The sequence below is a fragment of the Neolamprologus brichardi genome, chromosome 14 (assembly GCF_056152115.1).
Source record: "Neolamprologus brichardi isolate AB-2024 chromosome 14, ASM5615211v1, whole genome shotgun sequence".
Classification (NCBI taxonomy): domain Eukaryota; kingdom Metazoa; phylum Chordata; class Actinopteri; order Cichliformes; family Cichlidae; genus Neolamprologus; species Neolamprologus brichardi.
In genome coordinates this window covers 20725009-20740441 of record NC_142117.1, presented here as the reverse complement: position 1 = coordinate 20740441, position 15433 = coordinate 20725009, and the positions used below count along the sequence as shown (strand labels likewise).

Here is a 15433-nt window from a genome sequence, read left to right as displayed (position 1 = left end):
TTCTGTTAATAATGACACGCCTGAAGTATCATTTGACCTCTAAACGAAGCTGATTATGAAGGTATCCACAACAAGTGTGTTCTTAACCACTGTTGTTGTAAAAGCATGTATCTGTTCTGACTGTGAGTCCTACCATGGAGAAAAAAACCCCCTATATGTTCCTTATAAAGTGGTCAAAAAGGGTAGGACAGAGACTTCAGCAATGGTGATTTAGCAAAAACCTACTTGTAACTGTCATGATCCATTTATTTCCTAAACCCCTGAAACTCGACACTCCCAACAGTGCTTATTGTTTGCAAAGACAAAAGCAATCCATTGTATGTGCGAGAGGTGAGGTGACAGGTTTGGACAAATTCAACGCTAGTGTCCTCCTCCTCTCACACGCCTGTACACCTGTGAGGAAAACTTCATGGGCAAGCACGCACACTTTTTCATTTTATTTGATTTATTTTTTTGCTTTAAATTCAGTTTCAGTTAGTTTCCAGGTGTGATTCTCTTATTTCACTTTTGTTTTTAATAGTTTGAAACTGTTTGGTATAAGTTTAGTTTTTATTGGTCTGAATCTTTTTAATTATTATTATATGGAGGGAGGAAGTCAGTGGCAATATTTAGGAAAATGTGTACAGGTGTTATAATAAAAAAGCAGTAAACTGGGTGTGGACACCCAGAATCTCAAAAATGTTTTGATAACTTTTTTTTTTTTTTTTTACCAAACTAACATAAACTATATTTTAGCTAATTGTTATTTATCTAATCTTAGAAAGACTGTTCAGTACAGAAATGAAGCCCAACAATCATGTTTTACAGTCCTGTGGTCTCAGCCTCAGATACTTATCAAATCAAAGCTCATGTGAAAACAAACAAATGAACATGCACAGCATGCTGCTGATCATTTCTGATTAAATGCCCTCCCTCCCCCCACCCTGGTGTGCCACCCCACTGACGACAGCCCAGTAACGCCCCTGCTCCTTGCTATTCTGCCGATTAAAACCTGCAAAAGCGGTTCCTCTGCAGGTATCTATCCTCTGGTACACAGGTGTTCGTACTGATCCTTCGTTAGTCAGCGCTAATCTTTTTTTTCATGGCGTAACTGTGTGGTCTGTTCCTCCCGTATACGGACTGTATACGCTATACGTGCTGTGCAGCAAATTGTCAATCCCTTTATTGTTCCTCCTCGGTTACGGTTGGCTGAGGGAGGAGCTCGCGGGACCGGCTGGCTGTCACGCGGGGGGTGTTCATCTGACAGTCTGGTATTCTCCTCCGTGCTGCTCAGGTGCAAGGAAACAAGTGAGTGCAGCCTCACGGGGCTCGCTGTTTCTCTCTTTAAACCAGCTAGCTGTATTTTTATTGTACACGTGGAAATAATGCGTAGTTTCTGCACGCGGAGATTTCGATATCGCTGTAAGCTAGATGTAAATCACAGTCTATAGCGGTAGCCAAAATCTGACGGCAAAGACTCCGATGTCATACCAAAAAGTGATTTCTGCTATTTACATGTTTGTTACTTGTTTTGTTTTTTCGTTTTTTAAATATTGTTTACACAGCTAAACAGGTATTGTGATTTATGAAAGGTTTATATATGAAATAAAGAGGTGGCCAGTTTTTGCAAGCATACTTTTTGACTCTGCTTTATTGTCCCCACTCCGTGTTTGACATTGTTATCAGCCCAGTCCATTTTATTACTTAAAATATCTCTACAGAACTTTTATGTTTTGCTGCCAGCTTGTCCAGGTCTCTCTTGAGACTGTTTACCTGGATAAATAAAGATGTATAAAACTCACAACAGGCAACAACTGATTGCAGCTTCTGAAATTTTTTTTTTTCCATCTCATTGTGTCTTGACATTATTTATGTTTAACAGATTATCAACAAATCATGTACAAAAGGGTTTTTTTTTATATAAGTTTTACAGCTTTTCCTGCTGATAAAGACCTTTCCCCCTTGGCTGTTCATTATGGCGCCATTAATAAAAATAATACTAATAATAATTATAATGACAAATAATAAGTGCTAGTTAAACAATTAAATGACAGCAAAATTCCTGTTTTTTCTCTCTCTACAGCAGGATTTTGTTGTCTTGTAGAAAACCTGAGATGTACTGTTGGAATTGCACTTCTTTTCCTCAATTTATTTCAGGAATTAAATGCGTAGTTAAACTTTGTTACACTAAAACAAAGGGCGATAGACCCTTAATTCTGATTTATACAGGCTGATAGACTACTTCAGTCATTTTGGCTGTAAAACTAAAAGTTTTACCATGTGCTGATCAGGCAGCAGTGCCCTGCGAGTGTCTTGTGTTACAATGATACACCGAATGTCCCCGCTCGTCTTTTTTCTGAAATGGTTTGAATTTTGTCTGTAGCATGAAGGGTAATAAGGTTAAAGAGAGCATGTAAAGAAAAGGTTAAGATGTGGGCTGCGATGTAAAATTAGTTTGACATCATTGACCTATTGGTCTTAGTGTTAGCCTAAAGTTTTGGCCTTCTTATATATAAATAATGATGCTTGTTTACTTCATTTTAACCCTTGTTATACTAATAGGCTGCTGTACAGCTGTAGTCTGTATATGATCTTCATCGATTCTGAAGAACAAGGCAGAAAGTGTTTTCTGTACCCAACATATATATTTTTTTCTGCATTTGCTCTCTTACCTTCTGTTAATTAGAAACACGTGAGCTGTGATTAATGTTTAATATTTAATTACCAGGAAGCGTTTCAGCTGAAATGTAGGAGTATTTGCAATGAAAATGTTTCACAGCAGCTAAATCCATTCATGTGTGGTTATTCTGGCCATATCCTGCATGTTGTCTGTTTTCTACTAAGATGGATTGTAGCTGACTTTGGTCTAGACATGCATTATCATAAATCTTGGCAGTCTGCGGGCCCACCCAGTCATTCTAACAGCAAACATGTTTACTTAGGGTGGTTAACGTATTGCAGGATGAATCAGTGCCAAGAAACCGGTCAAACGGAGACCCAGGAGGAGCTGACGGAACTGGTGTGTCAGGAGGCTGATCTCAAAGATGGACAGTAAGTCACAATGCAATTCACCACATCTGTTTGTGATACCTTTGCAAACAGGAAACCAGGTCAAAAGTTCAAAACCAGTGCAGAGGGATCAGAGAAGCAATGGTCATATACAACACAGCGAAAAATTTAAGAAAAACAAACACTGGGAGCAAACACCTGATCTGTCACCCAGGGAAGCATGGTATCTTATTCCAACGTTTCTTAACGAAATGGTGAATGTAATTGAAAGGATATATTTGAACCCAAGATGTTATATTTTCCTAAACCAAACCAAGTGGCCGAAGTAAATGAAATAGTTTAAAGGAGAAGAAAGCTCTTTGGCAGAAAGCCCTGAAGCCAGGCCTTTGCTGCTAATCTTAAAAGATGTGCAGACCGACCTTCAGGTGGCACAGTAATTGTGTGATCCACTACTTGGCAAATTAATTAGCGATATGTGATATTTACAAGCTGTTGGGAAAGAGCACAAAGACAGGGACGTTAGAAACAACATCAAAATAAAAGAGGAAAATGGTAAAAACCAAAAAAGGTTTTTATAATGATTTCTTCTTTTTCTCCTTTTGTGTTCATGCAGAATGAAAGAAGTAACTGTGGGGGATCAGAAGGTGCTGCTAGTCCGCAGCGAGGGTCAGTACAGCGCTGTTGGAGGCACGTGCTCTCATTACGGTGCACCTCTGATCAAGGGTAAGGACTTAAGTTACGTCTCGGCTATTTATCTTTCTCGCTTTCTTTCACTTTTTAAGTTGCATGCTCTGTCAATTCAGGGACACTGGTTGGTGACAGAGTGAGATGTCCTTTTCATGGTGCGTGCTTCAATGTCAGGAATGGAGATATTGAGGATTATCCAGGTCTGGACAGTCTGCCCTGCTACAAGGTGAAATGGCACTTGTCACAAGTTCATCCAGGATTTTCTTTGTCATGATTCTGGTTTTCTGCTCAGTCACTTCCTGTATTGTGAAATATTTTACGTTGGCTTTTTTTTTAGCCCTCTTTCTGCCACACTGCCACAGTCGTCTCTGCAGTAAATATACAAACACCTCCTGCCTAACACTGCAATGTTGTCAGATATTCTTGGTCAAAGGCTTTAGAGAAGTTTGCGAGTGGTATTGTTTGTTTCATCCCTCACTTTTCGTTTACACCTACCTCAATTCAACAGCTGGATTTTTGGATTTGACCTCTGATTCTGTGGCTTCCTGCATTTGGGTCATTTTCTCCATTGTTTATTACATTTTCTCACAAATTGATGGATTCATTTTGTAGCTCATCTGCCCAAAGAGTCGATCAGCTTATGCCATGGTGAGGTGTCCCTCATTCATCTGTCCCATCTCGCTTCACCAGAATCACTACACCTAGAGTTTTGGTCAAAAATTGGATCACTGTGATCACCTAATGCGTCTTCACTCAGATTGTGCTCAAGTTCAAGGTCATACATGTTACTTTTACAGGAGGTAACGTGTATTGTGATCGCTCATGAGAGGATTTGACTAATATACTGTTGAAGTTCTGGTTCCAGTTTAATGTAATTGTATAAAGAATAAAGATATATTAAAGGAGTTTAAATTAATTAAGGCTCAGATCATTTTAACAATATTTATATTTATATTTGTGCTTATGAAAAACATTTAGGAGATAGGCTGTGTTTTTTTGCATCTGAGCTTCTCAATCAGGGAACGTTTGATCAAAAAAAGGCAAAGATAATGTATGAAAAGGGCTTTTCTTTCTAAACCTATACACGTCTGGTTCTGTTATCCTATCTCATTATGGTTCAGCAAAATTTCTGCCTATTAAAAAATGTTTTCAGGGAAACTATTCTGTTAACCTACAGTCAGGCAACAATCATAAATGTGGTTTCATTTAACAGGTCAAAGTTGAAGACGGCAAGGTGTACGTTTCAATCAACAAAAAAGTAAGGCAGATCAGGTATAAGACGATTAAAATGAACCAAAGTGCACTTTTATGTTGTGTTACAATGCACTGTGTGTTTGTCTCAGTCTCTGACCGTAACCAAACGGGTGAAAGAGATGTGCAGTGTGGTGCCGGACGTCAAACATACTATTCTGCTCGTAGGAGGAGGTGAGAACTTTGCAATGAATATGAGATGGAAATATTCATCAGTCTGTTTTAACCGACAGGCAGGTTTAAGGCATGGCAGCTTTTTGTACTATTTAAAGTATTCAGGCAAAAGTGAAGACAGAGACTAGGAGGTATAAAAAAAAAAATCACAGTCCTGAACATTGAAACTGTAATTTCAGGCCCCGCCTCTCTGGTCTGCGCTGAGACGCTTCGGCAAAATTGCTACCAGGGTCGCATCATCATCATAACTAAAGACTCCGTACCTCCGTTTGATAAACCCAAACTGAGCAAGGTAAGCACCAGGATAAGGGGGTAGATGCTCCATGTGTTTGTATTTCTGCCTTTTGATTTGTGTTTTTCTCTCTGAGTGGTTTTAGTGAGTGGCATTTCTTCTTTCAGGCTCTGAATGTGGAGAGCAGCAGCATCCTTCTCCGGCCAGATGACTTTTATCAACGATACGGGATAGAGATGTGGACGAGGAAAGAGGTTAGAATGCATTTTTGATGCACTCTCGCCAAGTTTTGGAAATCAATCTTCTCTTGGGGAATAGTTAGATCTGCGGGCCTTAAGAGGGTCTGCTGTTTGGTAATCGGTGTAGTATTAATAGCAGTTTTATTTATTTAGTACATTTAATTATGCTCAGACTCAACGTGCTTAGCACAGAGGATGAAAACATAAATGCCTGTGTAGGTTTACAATGAAAACAGCAAAATAAAACTAAAATACAAGCAAACATACACATGCACACCCACACACACTTAGTCCAGTTTCTTGGCCTGTGAGAGAAGAAAGGTTTTTAAGTGTGTTTCTGAATGTAGACACAGCTGGAACTGACCTCAGGCCAGTAACTGAAAGCACCCTCAGCACACTTGGATCTAATTCTGGAGACGGTAAAATGGTAAATGGACAAGTTCTTGTATAGCACTTTTCTACTTGAGCAGTCGAAGCTCTTTATACAGCATGTCAACTTGGGGTTCAAGGATAATTCAAGGATACTGGCAGGCAAATTGGAGCAAACCACAAAACTTCCAATTAATAGATGACTTGCTCTACTTCCTGAGCTACTGCCACAGGTGCTGCAGTTTTATAAAAATATCTTCACCTGATAGCAAGACTGTCCTATGTTGGTAAAAATGTAATTAGGGTGCAGAGAAGCTGATGCCAGTCCCTGGGCAGATCACTGGTTCATTTCCGGGTCAACATGGAGAAAGGCAACAGTTCACGCTTACGTGATCTCATACTTATTTGTTTTTCCTGAACAAGTTTGCTCTTAAAGTTAACTCCATTCAGGCAGAGTGAATCCTAAGCATCTTCTGCTCAGCTCCGCTGAGAATCATTAAAGCGATGGTTGGGACTTCCAGTCGATCAGTCCATTAAAACCGATTATTATGGATTTCAAAATGTTATTTGGTTTTCAAATGTACCTGTTTACAGTGACATCAACTTTAAGAGCAGGAAATTAATTAGACATATAATACCTTTCTTTCTGCTTTTTTTCAAGTATTTATCAGGTAACCTATATTTGACAACGGCGTAATAAAACTAGAAATTATGTTTTGGTGTGCCACCCGTATATTTTTTATCACCCCCATATGGCCACATCTATGAAAAAAATCTGTAATTGTGTTTTGAACTGGGAGCCAGTGAAGTGACTTGACTACAGGGGTATGTTTTTGTGTATGTGTAAGGTTTGTATGTTGCTTTGCAGGTGGTGTCAGTAAATCCGGCCAAGAAGGAAGTGAAAATGAGTGATGGCACTCTGCAGCATTACGACCAGCTCCTCATCGCAACAGGCTGCAGGTGAGACCGTCTTTAATGAGCAAAAGCAAACGTACATTGTATGTGTCACAACATGTCACAAGTTGTGGTCCCTTTTTAAAATTTTATTTTTTTTGTTCACAGGGCACGGCCGCTCACCTGTCCTGGTTCAGACCTGGAAGGAGTAAAGTTACTGCAGAGTTACGAAGACGCCAAAGACATTTACAGCTCCAGCCTTGGCCAGAAAGTAGTTGTTACCGGAGCGTCTTTCATAGGTTATTAAATAAGGTTTCTTTTTTTATGTTAAAGAATGAGACACCTTTCATCTTTTTGCCCATCGGGGTTGACGTGACGCTCTTTGCTCTGACAGCTACGCCACACAAATGTGCACGTCGCTTATGTGTTTTTCATTTGCATATTAGGTATGGAGGTGGCGTCCTACTTTTCAGACAAAGCTGCCAGTGTGGCTATGGTTGGCACTACTCAATACCCGTTTGAATGCACTCTGGGGTCAGAGATCGGCCAGCTGAGTATGCAAGTGCGCAACTATGATGACAACAGTTTTCAGTGCTACTCTTTTGGATATTTTTTAAAATTAACATAATTAAAACACAGTTTTTCACTTTCAGATGTTGGAAGAAAAAAATGTGAAGTTCCACATGAACGATCGAGTCACCGAGATCAGAGGAGAGAATGGGAAGGTATCTCTGCCTGCCATTATTTTCATGACGGACGGTTTGGTTAATGATTGTAGAACAGGAATACATGTCACCCACAGCATTATTAACAAAGATCAAACATCAACCCTCATGGTATCGCTTGTAAAATAACCCATTATCTCTGAAGTCTAATATAGTCTGCTTAAACAAAGCCATAACTGATGTTTTTTTGGGGGGGTTTTTTCAGGTGAAGCAGGTGGTGTTGAAGAGTGGTGTAGTCCTGGAGGCTGATGTTGTGATTGCTGGCATTGGTAGTTATTTTTCTACTTCAGTGTTCAGAAGGTCTGCCTGAAATGCAAATCAAGTTTGGGAGTGTTTGAGTGTGGAGACGTTTGGATGTGTGGTGTTTGCTAACATTGCTTTATGAGTGATGATTGTTTTAAACAAAGTCAGACAGAAACTTCCTGTGTAGTTCCACCAATATCAGAGTCAAATATGTTTTTCAGGTGTAATCCCCAATTCAGACTTATTGGCAGGAAGCGAGGTGGAAGTGGATTCAAGGAAAGCTGTGATTGTTGACAAGGTAACGCAGCCTGTAGAGGGCACAGCCGAACTTATGCTGATATAACTAAAGCATAAAGCATGGCACCCAGAAGTGTCTACGTTTCTTTGACTGTTACCGTAAGCTTTGATGGTGAGCCAGCATCGTCAATATGAGTACACTTTTGCTTTTCCTACGTTAAAAATATTAAAATTTTCTTTCTTACATTATCTGCACATCTGATGACCACTAACCAAAATAAACCTGTAAAATCAACAGTCTGGTTCATTCTTACAAAGAATGAATGTAAGTTCATGATCATAGTAATATTTCCTCAGTTTAAATAAATAAATAATTAAATAAAACAGCTTCACAGCATCTAACAGAGTCATAAACACTCTCAAGGAGGCGAAAGTGTTATTTTCAAAGTCTACAATCAAGAGACGACGTCATGAATGTAAATGGAGAGAGTTTACATCAAGGTGAAAACTACTGATTTCACTCAAGGACATGGAAGGTCAGATTAGACGTTGCCAGAAAACATCTAAAAGAGCTGGCACAGCTCTGGAAATAAATCTCTGGACAGGTGAAAACAAGATGAATGTGTACCAGAGTGATGGGAGGAGAAAAGTATAGAGAAAGACAGAAAAAGCTCAAGATCTGAAGCATATCACATCATCTGTCAAGCTTGGATGCCTATGTTATGTCATGAAAGTCCTCGCAATCAATCAGCTCTTGATTGTATGATTTACAATCCACTGTGGTGGCGTACAGAGGCAAAAACTAAAAAGAATCATAGCCCTAACTGTGTGCCCTGATGACTGGAGGGAATAGCTGCACGTATGTATTTTACACATCTTATGTTGAGGTTCTTGCTGTAGCCTTTATTCATCTATTCTAACAGTTCATGAGGACCAACGTACCAGATATTTTTGCCGCTGGAGATGTTACCTCTTTCCCTCTGACCATTCGAGGCGACCAGAGGGTCAGCATTGGTCACTGGCAAATGTCACACGCTCACGGTGAGAGGCTGAAGGACTGTGTTTTTCATTCAGTCGAAAACTTATAATGGGTGATTTAATGCCGAGTTAAACCTTATCATTGTTTTTTGTACCAGGAAGAGTAGCGGCTCTGAACATGCTGAAGAAATCCACAAAAATCGAGTCTGTTCCTTTCTTCTGGACTGTTTTGCTTGGGAAGAGTATCCGATACACCGGTGGAGTGTTGACTTCTAAATGTCACCTTTAAAATGTAATTTTTTTTTAAGACGAGGCTGTGTTAAATCTTTGTTCCTCCTCACATTTCCTCTTTCTAGGCTATGGGGAAGGATACACAGAAATTATATTCAAAGGCAAAGTGGAAGAAAGGAAATTTCTGGCTTTCTACATAAAGTGAGTGCAGAGTTAGCCCCGAACAGCTGAACAGCTCGTCCTCTGTGTGTAAAATTTCTCACGTTACCCTTTTTTTTTTTTTTTTTTGACAGGGATGATGTGGTGGTGGCAGCGGCCAGCCTGATGTTCGATCCTGCCGTGGCTCGCATCGCAGAGCTGATGGCTAGAGGCCAAATCTTAACAAAAGCACAGGCTCAGTGAGTGCTCTCCTGCATTTATACAAGTTAGACCGTAAAATATACAAAAATGTTTAGTTCCTCAACTGTAATATTGGTTACATTTGTTGTTGGTTTCTTCCTGTTAAAAGGGAGTTTTTCCTTCCCACAGTTACCAAGTGCTTGCTTGTCGGGAGTTGTCTGACTGTTGGGTTTTCTCTGTATGATTGTAGGGTCTTACCCAAAAAAGCACCTTTAGGTGATATATATATATATTTATTTATGTATATATATTTATTTTTTGCTGTGATTTGGCACCATATAAATAAAATTGAAGTGAATCATGCTGCTTTCCAGTTACCTCTGAAATTAAATGTTCGAACATCTAATCTTCCATCTAACTGATGGGAGTGACATTGACTTCTGTACGATCAGAAGCCATATGCGTTCACTAGAAAAACTGCAGCTTGAAAGTTCACTTTTTAGCCTTGGAAGTGTTATTATTGGAGTGTTTATGCTAAAACAACCTGCAATCTAAAACATGAAAAATACTTAAAGTAAAATTTGATGACAACTATTATTTATAGCAGTTTTAACCACTACTGTATGCTACCAAAACCAACCTTAGTTCATGTTTTAAAAAACAATAAACCCAGCCATTAGCTTATAACGTGAAAGCTGCTCAGTGTTTAATCTTTGTTTTCTCCTCTTCTCTTCTGTTCAGAGCTGAAGACCTGAGCTGGCTGCAGATATAACCAGGATTTACGCCTCTCAGCGATGAGTGATGTCATCTCTTGCTTTGGTTTTCTCTCCTTCTGTCTGACATGACATCAGTTAATCCACTTTCTGCCTCAGGCTGCCTGGAAACCAGCCAGCCTCTCTTATCTGCTCTTATTAAAGAGCCCTGTTACCATAGTAGCAGTCACAGCTTTATTGAATTCTCTCTTTGTGCACACTGATCTCTTTAATTCGTTTTTTTTTTCTGGTTGCTTTACTAAAGGTGTGATGTCTTAAGAAGGTACAGTCTGTAGTTAAGGTTAGCAATGCAACATTAAATTGTGACAAGAAAAATCCCCCACACATCTACTCCACCAGCAGCCTGAATCCCTGGGGCAAGACATGAGGGATCTGCGCTTTCATGTTGTTTATGCTAAATTAGATTCTGACCCATCTAAACCTCGCAACAGAAATCATCAGACCAGGCAACATTTTACATTCTCATGTCCATTTTTGATGAGCTGTGTAAACTGAAGCTTCAGTTTCCTTTTTTCAGCTGACAGGAGTGCCACCCAGTGTGGTCCTCTGCTGCTGTACCTCATCTGCATCAGGGTTTGCGATACTGTGCTCCCAGAGATGCTTTTCTAGATATCTTGATTGTAACCAATGGTTATTTGTTACTGTTACCTTCAGCTTCAGATTGAAGCTGTCTGGTCATTCTCTTCCAACATGAACGAGGCATTTTTATGCTGAGAACTCACTGGATATGTTCTCTTTTTTAGACCGTTCTCTGTAAACCCTCGAGATTTCTATGTGGGAAAATCCCAGCAGATCAGCAGCTTCTGAAATACTCAGACCAGCCAGTTTGGCACCAACAATCTCATCACATTCAAAGTCACTTAAAGCAGCTTTCCTTCACATTCAGACACTCAGTTTGAACTTCAAGAGACAACCAGCTGCTGTGATGTGATTGGATGATTCAATATTTGTACAGTTGAGCAGGTGTACCTAACAAAGTGGCCACTGAGTGCATTTAGATGTTTTTATGAGCTGAAAATGTTAAGACTTTATCAACTTTCTCAGTTACTTAAATGTCTTTTTCATTTCATACTATACACTCAAAACTTCTTAGACACACACGTCACTACACTTCACACGAGAATACATTTACATTTACAAAACACTTTAAAATACTGCCCATGAAAGATAAATAAGATAAAAAGTTTGTTTTTGACCTCTTTTTTATGTGTACTGTAGTGCCTTAATACATTATACAACAGAGTTGTAGCTCATGTATTCCTTATGATATGAGAAAGTGTGCAGCATCTTTAAACATGGTTTAGTTCCTTAAAATAAAGAGATCTCCTTTATGGTGGTAAAGATGTTAAACATGTGCGACACTTTTCTGTTTCAACACCCCTGAATGTTTACATCATTTCGTATTTAACACTGTCAGCTTGTCGGCAGCTGCTTGTCATGCATCCACTTCAGTACCTGAATGTTGCTGTTTAAATCCCCTATAATGCAGTCGTTTTATTATGCTGTTGTAAAATTCCATATCAAATATTAAACACGGGTTATTATGTCATTAAGTCTTTTTATTTCCACTTCTGTAAATGTTGTTGTTCACATAGTAATTATGACATGAGCCTAAAGAAGCTCAAACTCTGAGTTGATAGTGTTACAGAGAAACATACTTGTGTTTTCTACAAAATACATTTTAATGTCTAAATATGAAATATGGAGACACGTCACTGGCCACGATCTGTGAGATTATCTACAAGATTCCCCATAAGTTAGTAAAATTATGTCTTTATAAAGCCAACTTCAAAAATAACATTTCTGTTAAGCCTTCAGATCAGTCACTTGCGTCTTCATTTGCTTGTTTTAGAGCACTGCTTCACGGAGGATCCCAGTTTGTCAGCCAGCAGAAATGGGTTGAGGTGGCAATACTGAAAAGATAAAACTATGTTAATATCATAACTTAGGCACGCTGAAGCGTTTACTACCGATATCAAAACACCAATTAACGACCTGCACCCTTAATGATGAGTTTTGACATCTCAGTCAATATCACTAAAAACGTGATTTGACGACCGCTCAGTTCAGAAAAGAGCTTCAAGAGTTTTTCTTAGTTCGCTCTCAAGGGGTAAAAAGTTAACATTTAAAAGCATTTTCGCCACAGTGAACTTGTGGTGTTGGATACCTCTGCCGTTGTCTCCGACTTGGACTCCTGTTTATCCAACATCTGGATTTTAAAGTCGGAGGAGAAACGAGAACTCTGGAGGATTGCTGCCATCTCTCCGTTTACCTGCACTGATACATCTTTCTGTGTAAGAGAAAAGAGTTTCATTGGATATCTATGTCTTTCCTCTGAAACTAAAAACTATAACACTTCCAGACTAATTATCACCTATGTTTTTAGAATAAAAGCAGGTTAATAAATGTCTCTGCGTACATGCTGATAAGAGAAAGGGTGCCTTTTATACCTTGAAGCAGTGGGAGGAATCAAAGTCCAGCTGATCTGGGAATTCTGCCAACGTCCCTTTATACGTCACAGTAGCGTTTGACATCGCTGGACTTCTGGGCAGCTTGAAGAGCCTGTAAGTGCCTGAAGCATAACTGATGTCGCCTACAAAATGAAGAGCTTGCTCAGTTGTGAAATCAGAGTGAATGCTGTCTGAAAATGTGCCTCTTTGTTACCTGCTTTTGCTTTGAGCTCACTGTTGTAGACCACAATGTGGCTCGCTGAGACGAGGTGTGGAGAGCTGAAACCCACGCTGTGGGCCAATGAGATTAGATTGGGCCAAAACAGAGAGCCGCCCATCCCCTCACCTAAGTCAGAGGAGACGGGGATTGAAGAGTTATCGGTGACAGCAGAGATGGTTGGCTTTGAATTAACTGGATTTAGAAGTAGTGTTTGTTTTACCCCACAGGACTGCATCTTGCTTCATGTGATCAGGGATGATCTTACTGGCAAACATGTCACTGAAGTAAAGCTCACCTCCCTCCTGTAGGAAATAAGTGGGTGCATCTTATATTCCTATATTTCTTTGTGTGTGTGTGAAAGCATGTTAACATTTCTTTGTGTTAATGATGATTCGTCAGGGTAACCTTCAAGACGTTGTAGGCTTGCTGCAGCACTGCTCTTTTATCAGCACATAGACAAATCACACAGTTGGATCTGAAGAGATTACAAAGAGGGGAAAAAAACTTTAACAACCAAATTAAAGCTCCTTTTTTTCACCTGACAGCCAACACAACTACATCATTTAAACCTACATCACTACATCCATGGAGTCACTCTGAATGCCGGCTTCGTTGAGGTTCTCCATGTAGCCCTGGACAAATGTGACGTTGGGCTCCTTATAGCCAAACTTATCTTGATGATACTGAACATACTGACGAGCTGCTGTGATCTAAAAGAACATGAATTAACCACATCAGGAAGGGGCAGACATCAAAGTGCCATCTGTGCAGAAACCTGTAATTACCAGCTCCTGTGTCATGTCGATCCCAGTCACGTGTCCATTCGGCCCAACCAGTTTACTAAAAGCATAGCAGTCTCTGCCGGAGCCACTGCCGAGGTCCAGGACTCTGCAGCCCTCGAGCTTTGCTGGAAATGGAAGACCACAGCCGAAGAACCTGAAGAGAGCCAATAACACCAGTCATTACAGGAAAACCTGTTGTCTCTAATCAGGCTCTATAGAATGATCCCATAAGTGGGAATCTCAAAAATCTGATTGTCTGGGTCTATTCCATGTCAGCTGACCAAATGCTTCCAGCCTGAGCAAAAGTGAAAAGATCAGGATAAGTGGAAAATCTATGGAAAGATGTGGTGTCTGGTAGTAAGATGTCCAAAGTTTGTGATTGTGATAATGTTTGGCCTTGCTTTTCCAAAATGAAGTTTGGAAAAATTCATATTTGTGTTTACAGGCACCATCCACGGCCTCATTGAGTCTATCTTTTTTTTTTTTGAAGTCACATAGCAGGCACGTGGCTTCTGCTCCACAGAAAAACAGACAACACTGCTTAGAAATGTTTGAAGATGCTACTGAATATTACAAAGTGCATCATCATCCTGGAACTTTCTTTAGGCAACTCAAATATGGTCGGCTGGGATTTTTTTTCCACTGCTGATATCAGGTAAGAATAAAAACACCTTTAATTGCTTATGATTCCAAAGCGAGATTTCACCTTTTGGTCACCTCAGGGTGAACCTCACTCAGAGCTTCGGTAACACTTCTGGGCGCTGGTCTGCAGGACGATCCGCAGGAGGCAGCACCTGTCTGCAGATCACCCGAGGACTCCAGTCGCTTGCCGTAGTATTTCTGCACAGCCACATTAACAGCTGTCCTCATGCACGTTTATTAAGACAACGTACTGCAAAGTTGACACCGCAAACCTTTCTTTTGCAGAATATATAAAATAACCTGCAAAGAAACTTATTAAAAACAAAATAAATTCCACTGGTTATAAATTAATTAACTATTCTGCAATGCTCGAATAACTGTGGACAAAATAAAAAAAAATGTCCATAAACTGTGAATGAACAGAAAGCTGAGCAGTGTCTGGGCGACACTCAGGACTAGAGTACCTTCACATTTTCCCGCACGTCCTCACTGGTCGCCATTTCTTCCGAGAAGCTGTCAAAATTACAAAAACTAAGTTTAAATGGTGTAAAAATCAGTCAGTGTACTGGTGTGAAAGACGAGAGTGGGGTCACATCTGGCCGTTCTTCCGGTGTTGTCTTTTCACAATAAAGGCATCATTGTTTGTCTGTCGTGACGGCCTTTTTTGGCGGGGGGTGGCGGCAAAGCAATTTACATTTGTCTTGATGCATTCTCAATCATCCAGGAAAGTAAATCTCCAAAAGTTGATTCTGTTCATGTGGACGTAGCGTTTTGTGGGAGAAACGTTTCGTCACTCATCCAAGTGACTTCTTCAGTCTCCAGACTGTCCTCGGGTGAAACTGAAGAAATCACTTGGATGAGTGACGAAACGTTTCTCCCACAAAACGCTACGTCCACATTAACAGAATCAACTTTTGGAGATTTACATTTGTGTTTGTAGTCCCTAGAGAGGAGTACAAAGGACGAAAGGGAAATGACG

The 15433-nt window shown here is 40.0% G+C and overlaps 2 protein-coding genes across 2 annotated transcripts; one reads left to right on the top strand and one right to left on the bottom strand.

The window, feature by feature from the left end:
• Window positions 1–1050: 1050 nt before the first annotated feature.
• aifm4 (apoptosis inducing factor mitochondria associated 4) lies at window positions 1051–11923 on the top strand. Its single transcript, XM_087850956.1, has 19 exons — window positions 1051–1287; window positions 2922–3030; window positions 3602–3711; window positions 3792–3901; window positions 4889–4933; window positions 5019–5100; window positions 5280–5392; window positions 5500–5586; window positions 6809–6900; window positions 7003–7133; window positions 7281–7396; window positions 7488–7559; window positions 7765–7828; window positions 8024–8100; window positions 8963–9080; window positions 9176–9274; window positions 9374–9449; window positions 9542–9646; window positions 10329–11923. Exons 2-19 carry the CDS (start codon window positions 2942–2944, stop codon window positions 10357–10359), a joined length of 1617 nt encoding a protein of 538 aa, XP_087707082.1. The 5' UTR covers window positions 1051–1287; window positions 2922–2941; the 3' UTR covers window positions 10360–11923.
• zgc:153372 (arsenite methyltransferase) lies at window positions 11559–15054 on the bottom strand. Its single transcript, XM_006802032.3, has 10 exons — window positions 14919–15054; window positions 14519–14652; window positions 13816–13966; window positions 13604–13740; window positions 13436–13505; window positions 13251–13332; window positions 13025–13156; window positions 12811–12953; window positions 12528–12650; window positions 11559–12273 (listed from the first exon to the last, which is right to left on the bottom strand). The coding sequence occupies exons 1-10, from the start codon at window positions 14952–14954 to the stop codon at window positions 12196–12198; spliced, it is 1086 nt and encodes a 361-aa protein (XP_006802095.2). The 5' UTR covers window positions 14955–15054; the 3' UTR covers window positions 11559–12195.
• Window positions 15055–15433: the final 379 nt, after the last annotated feature.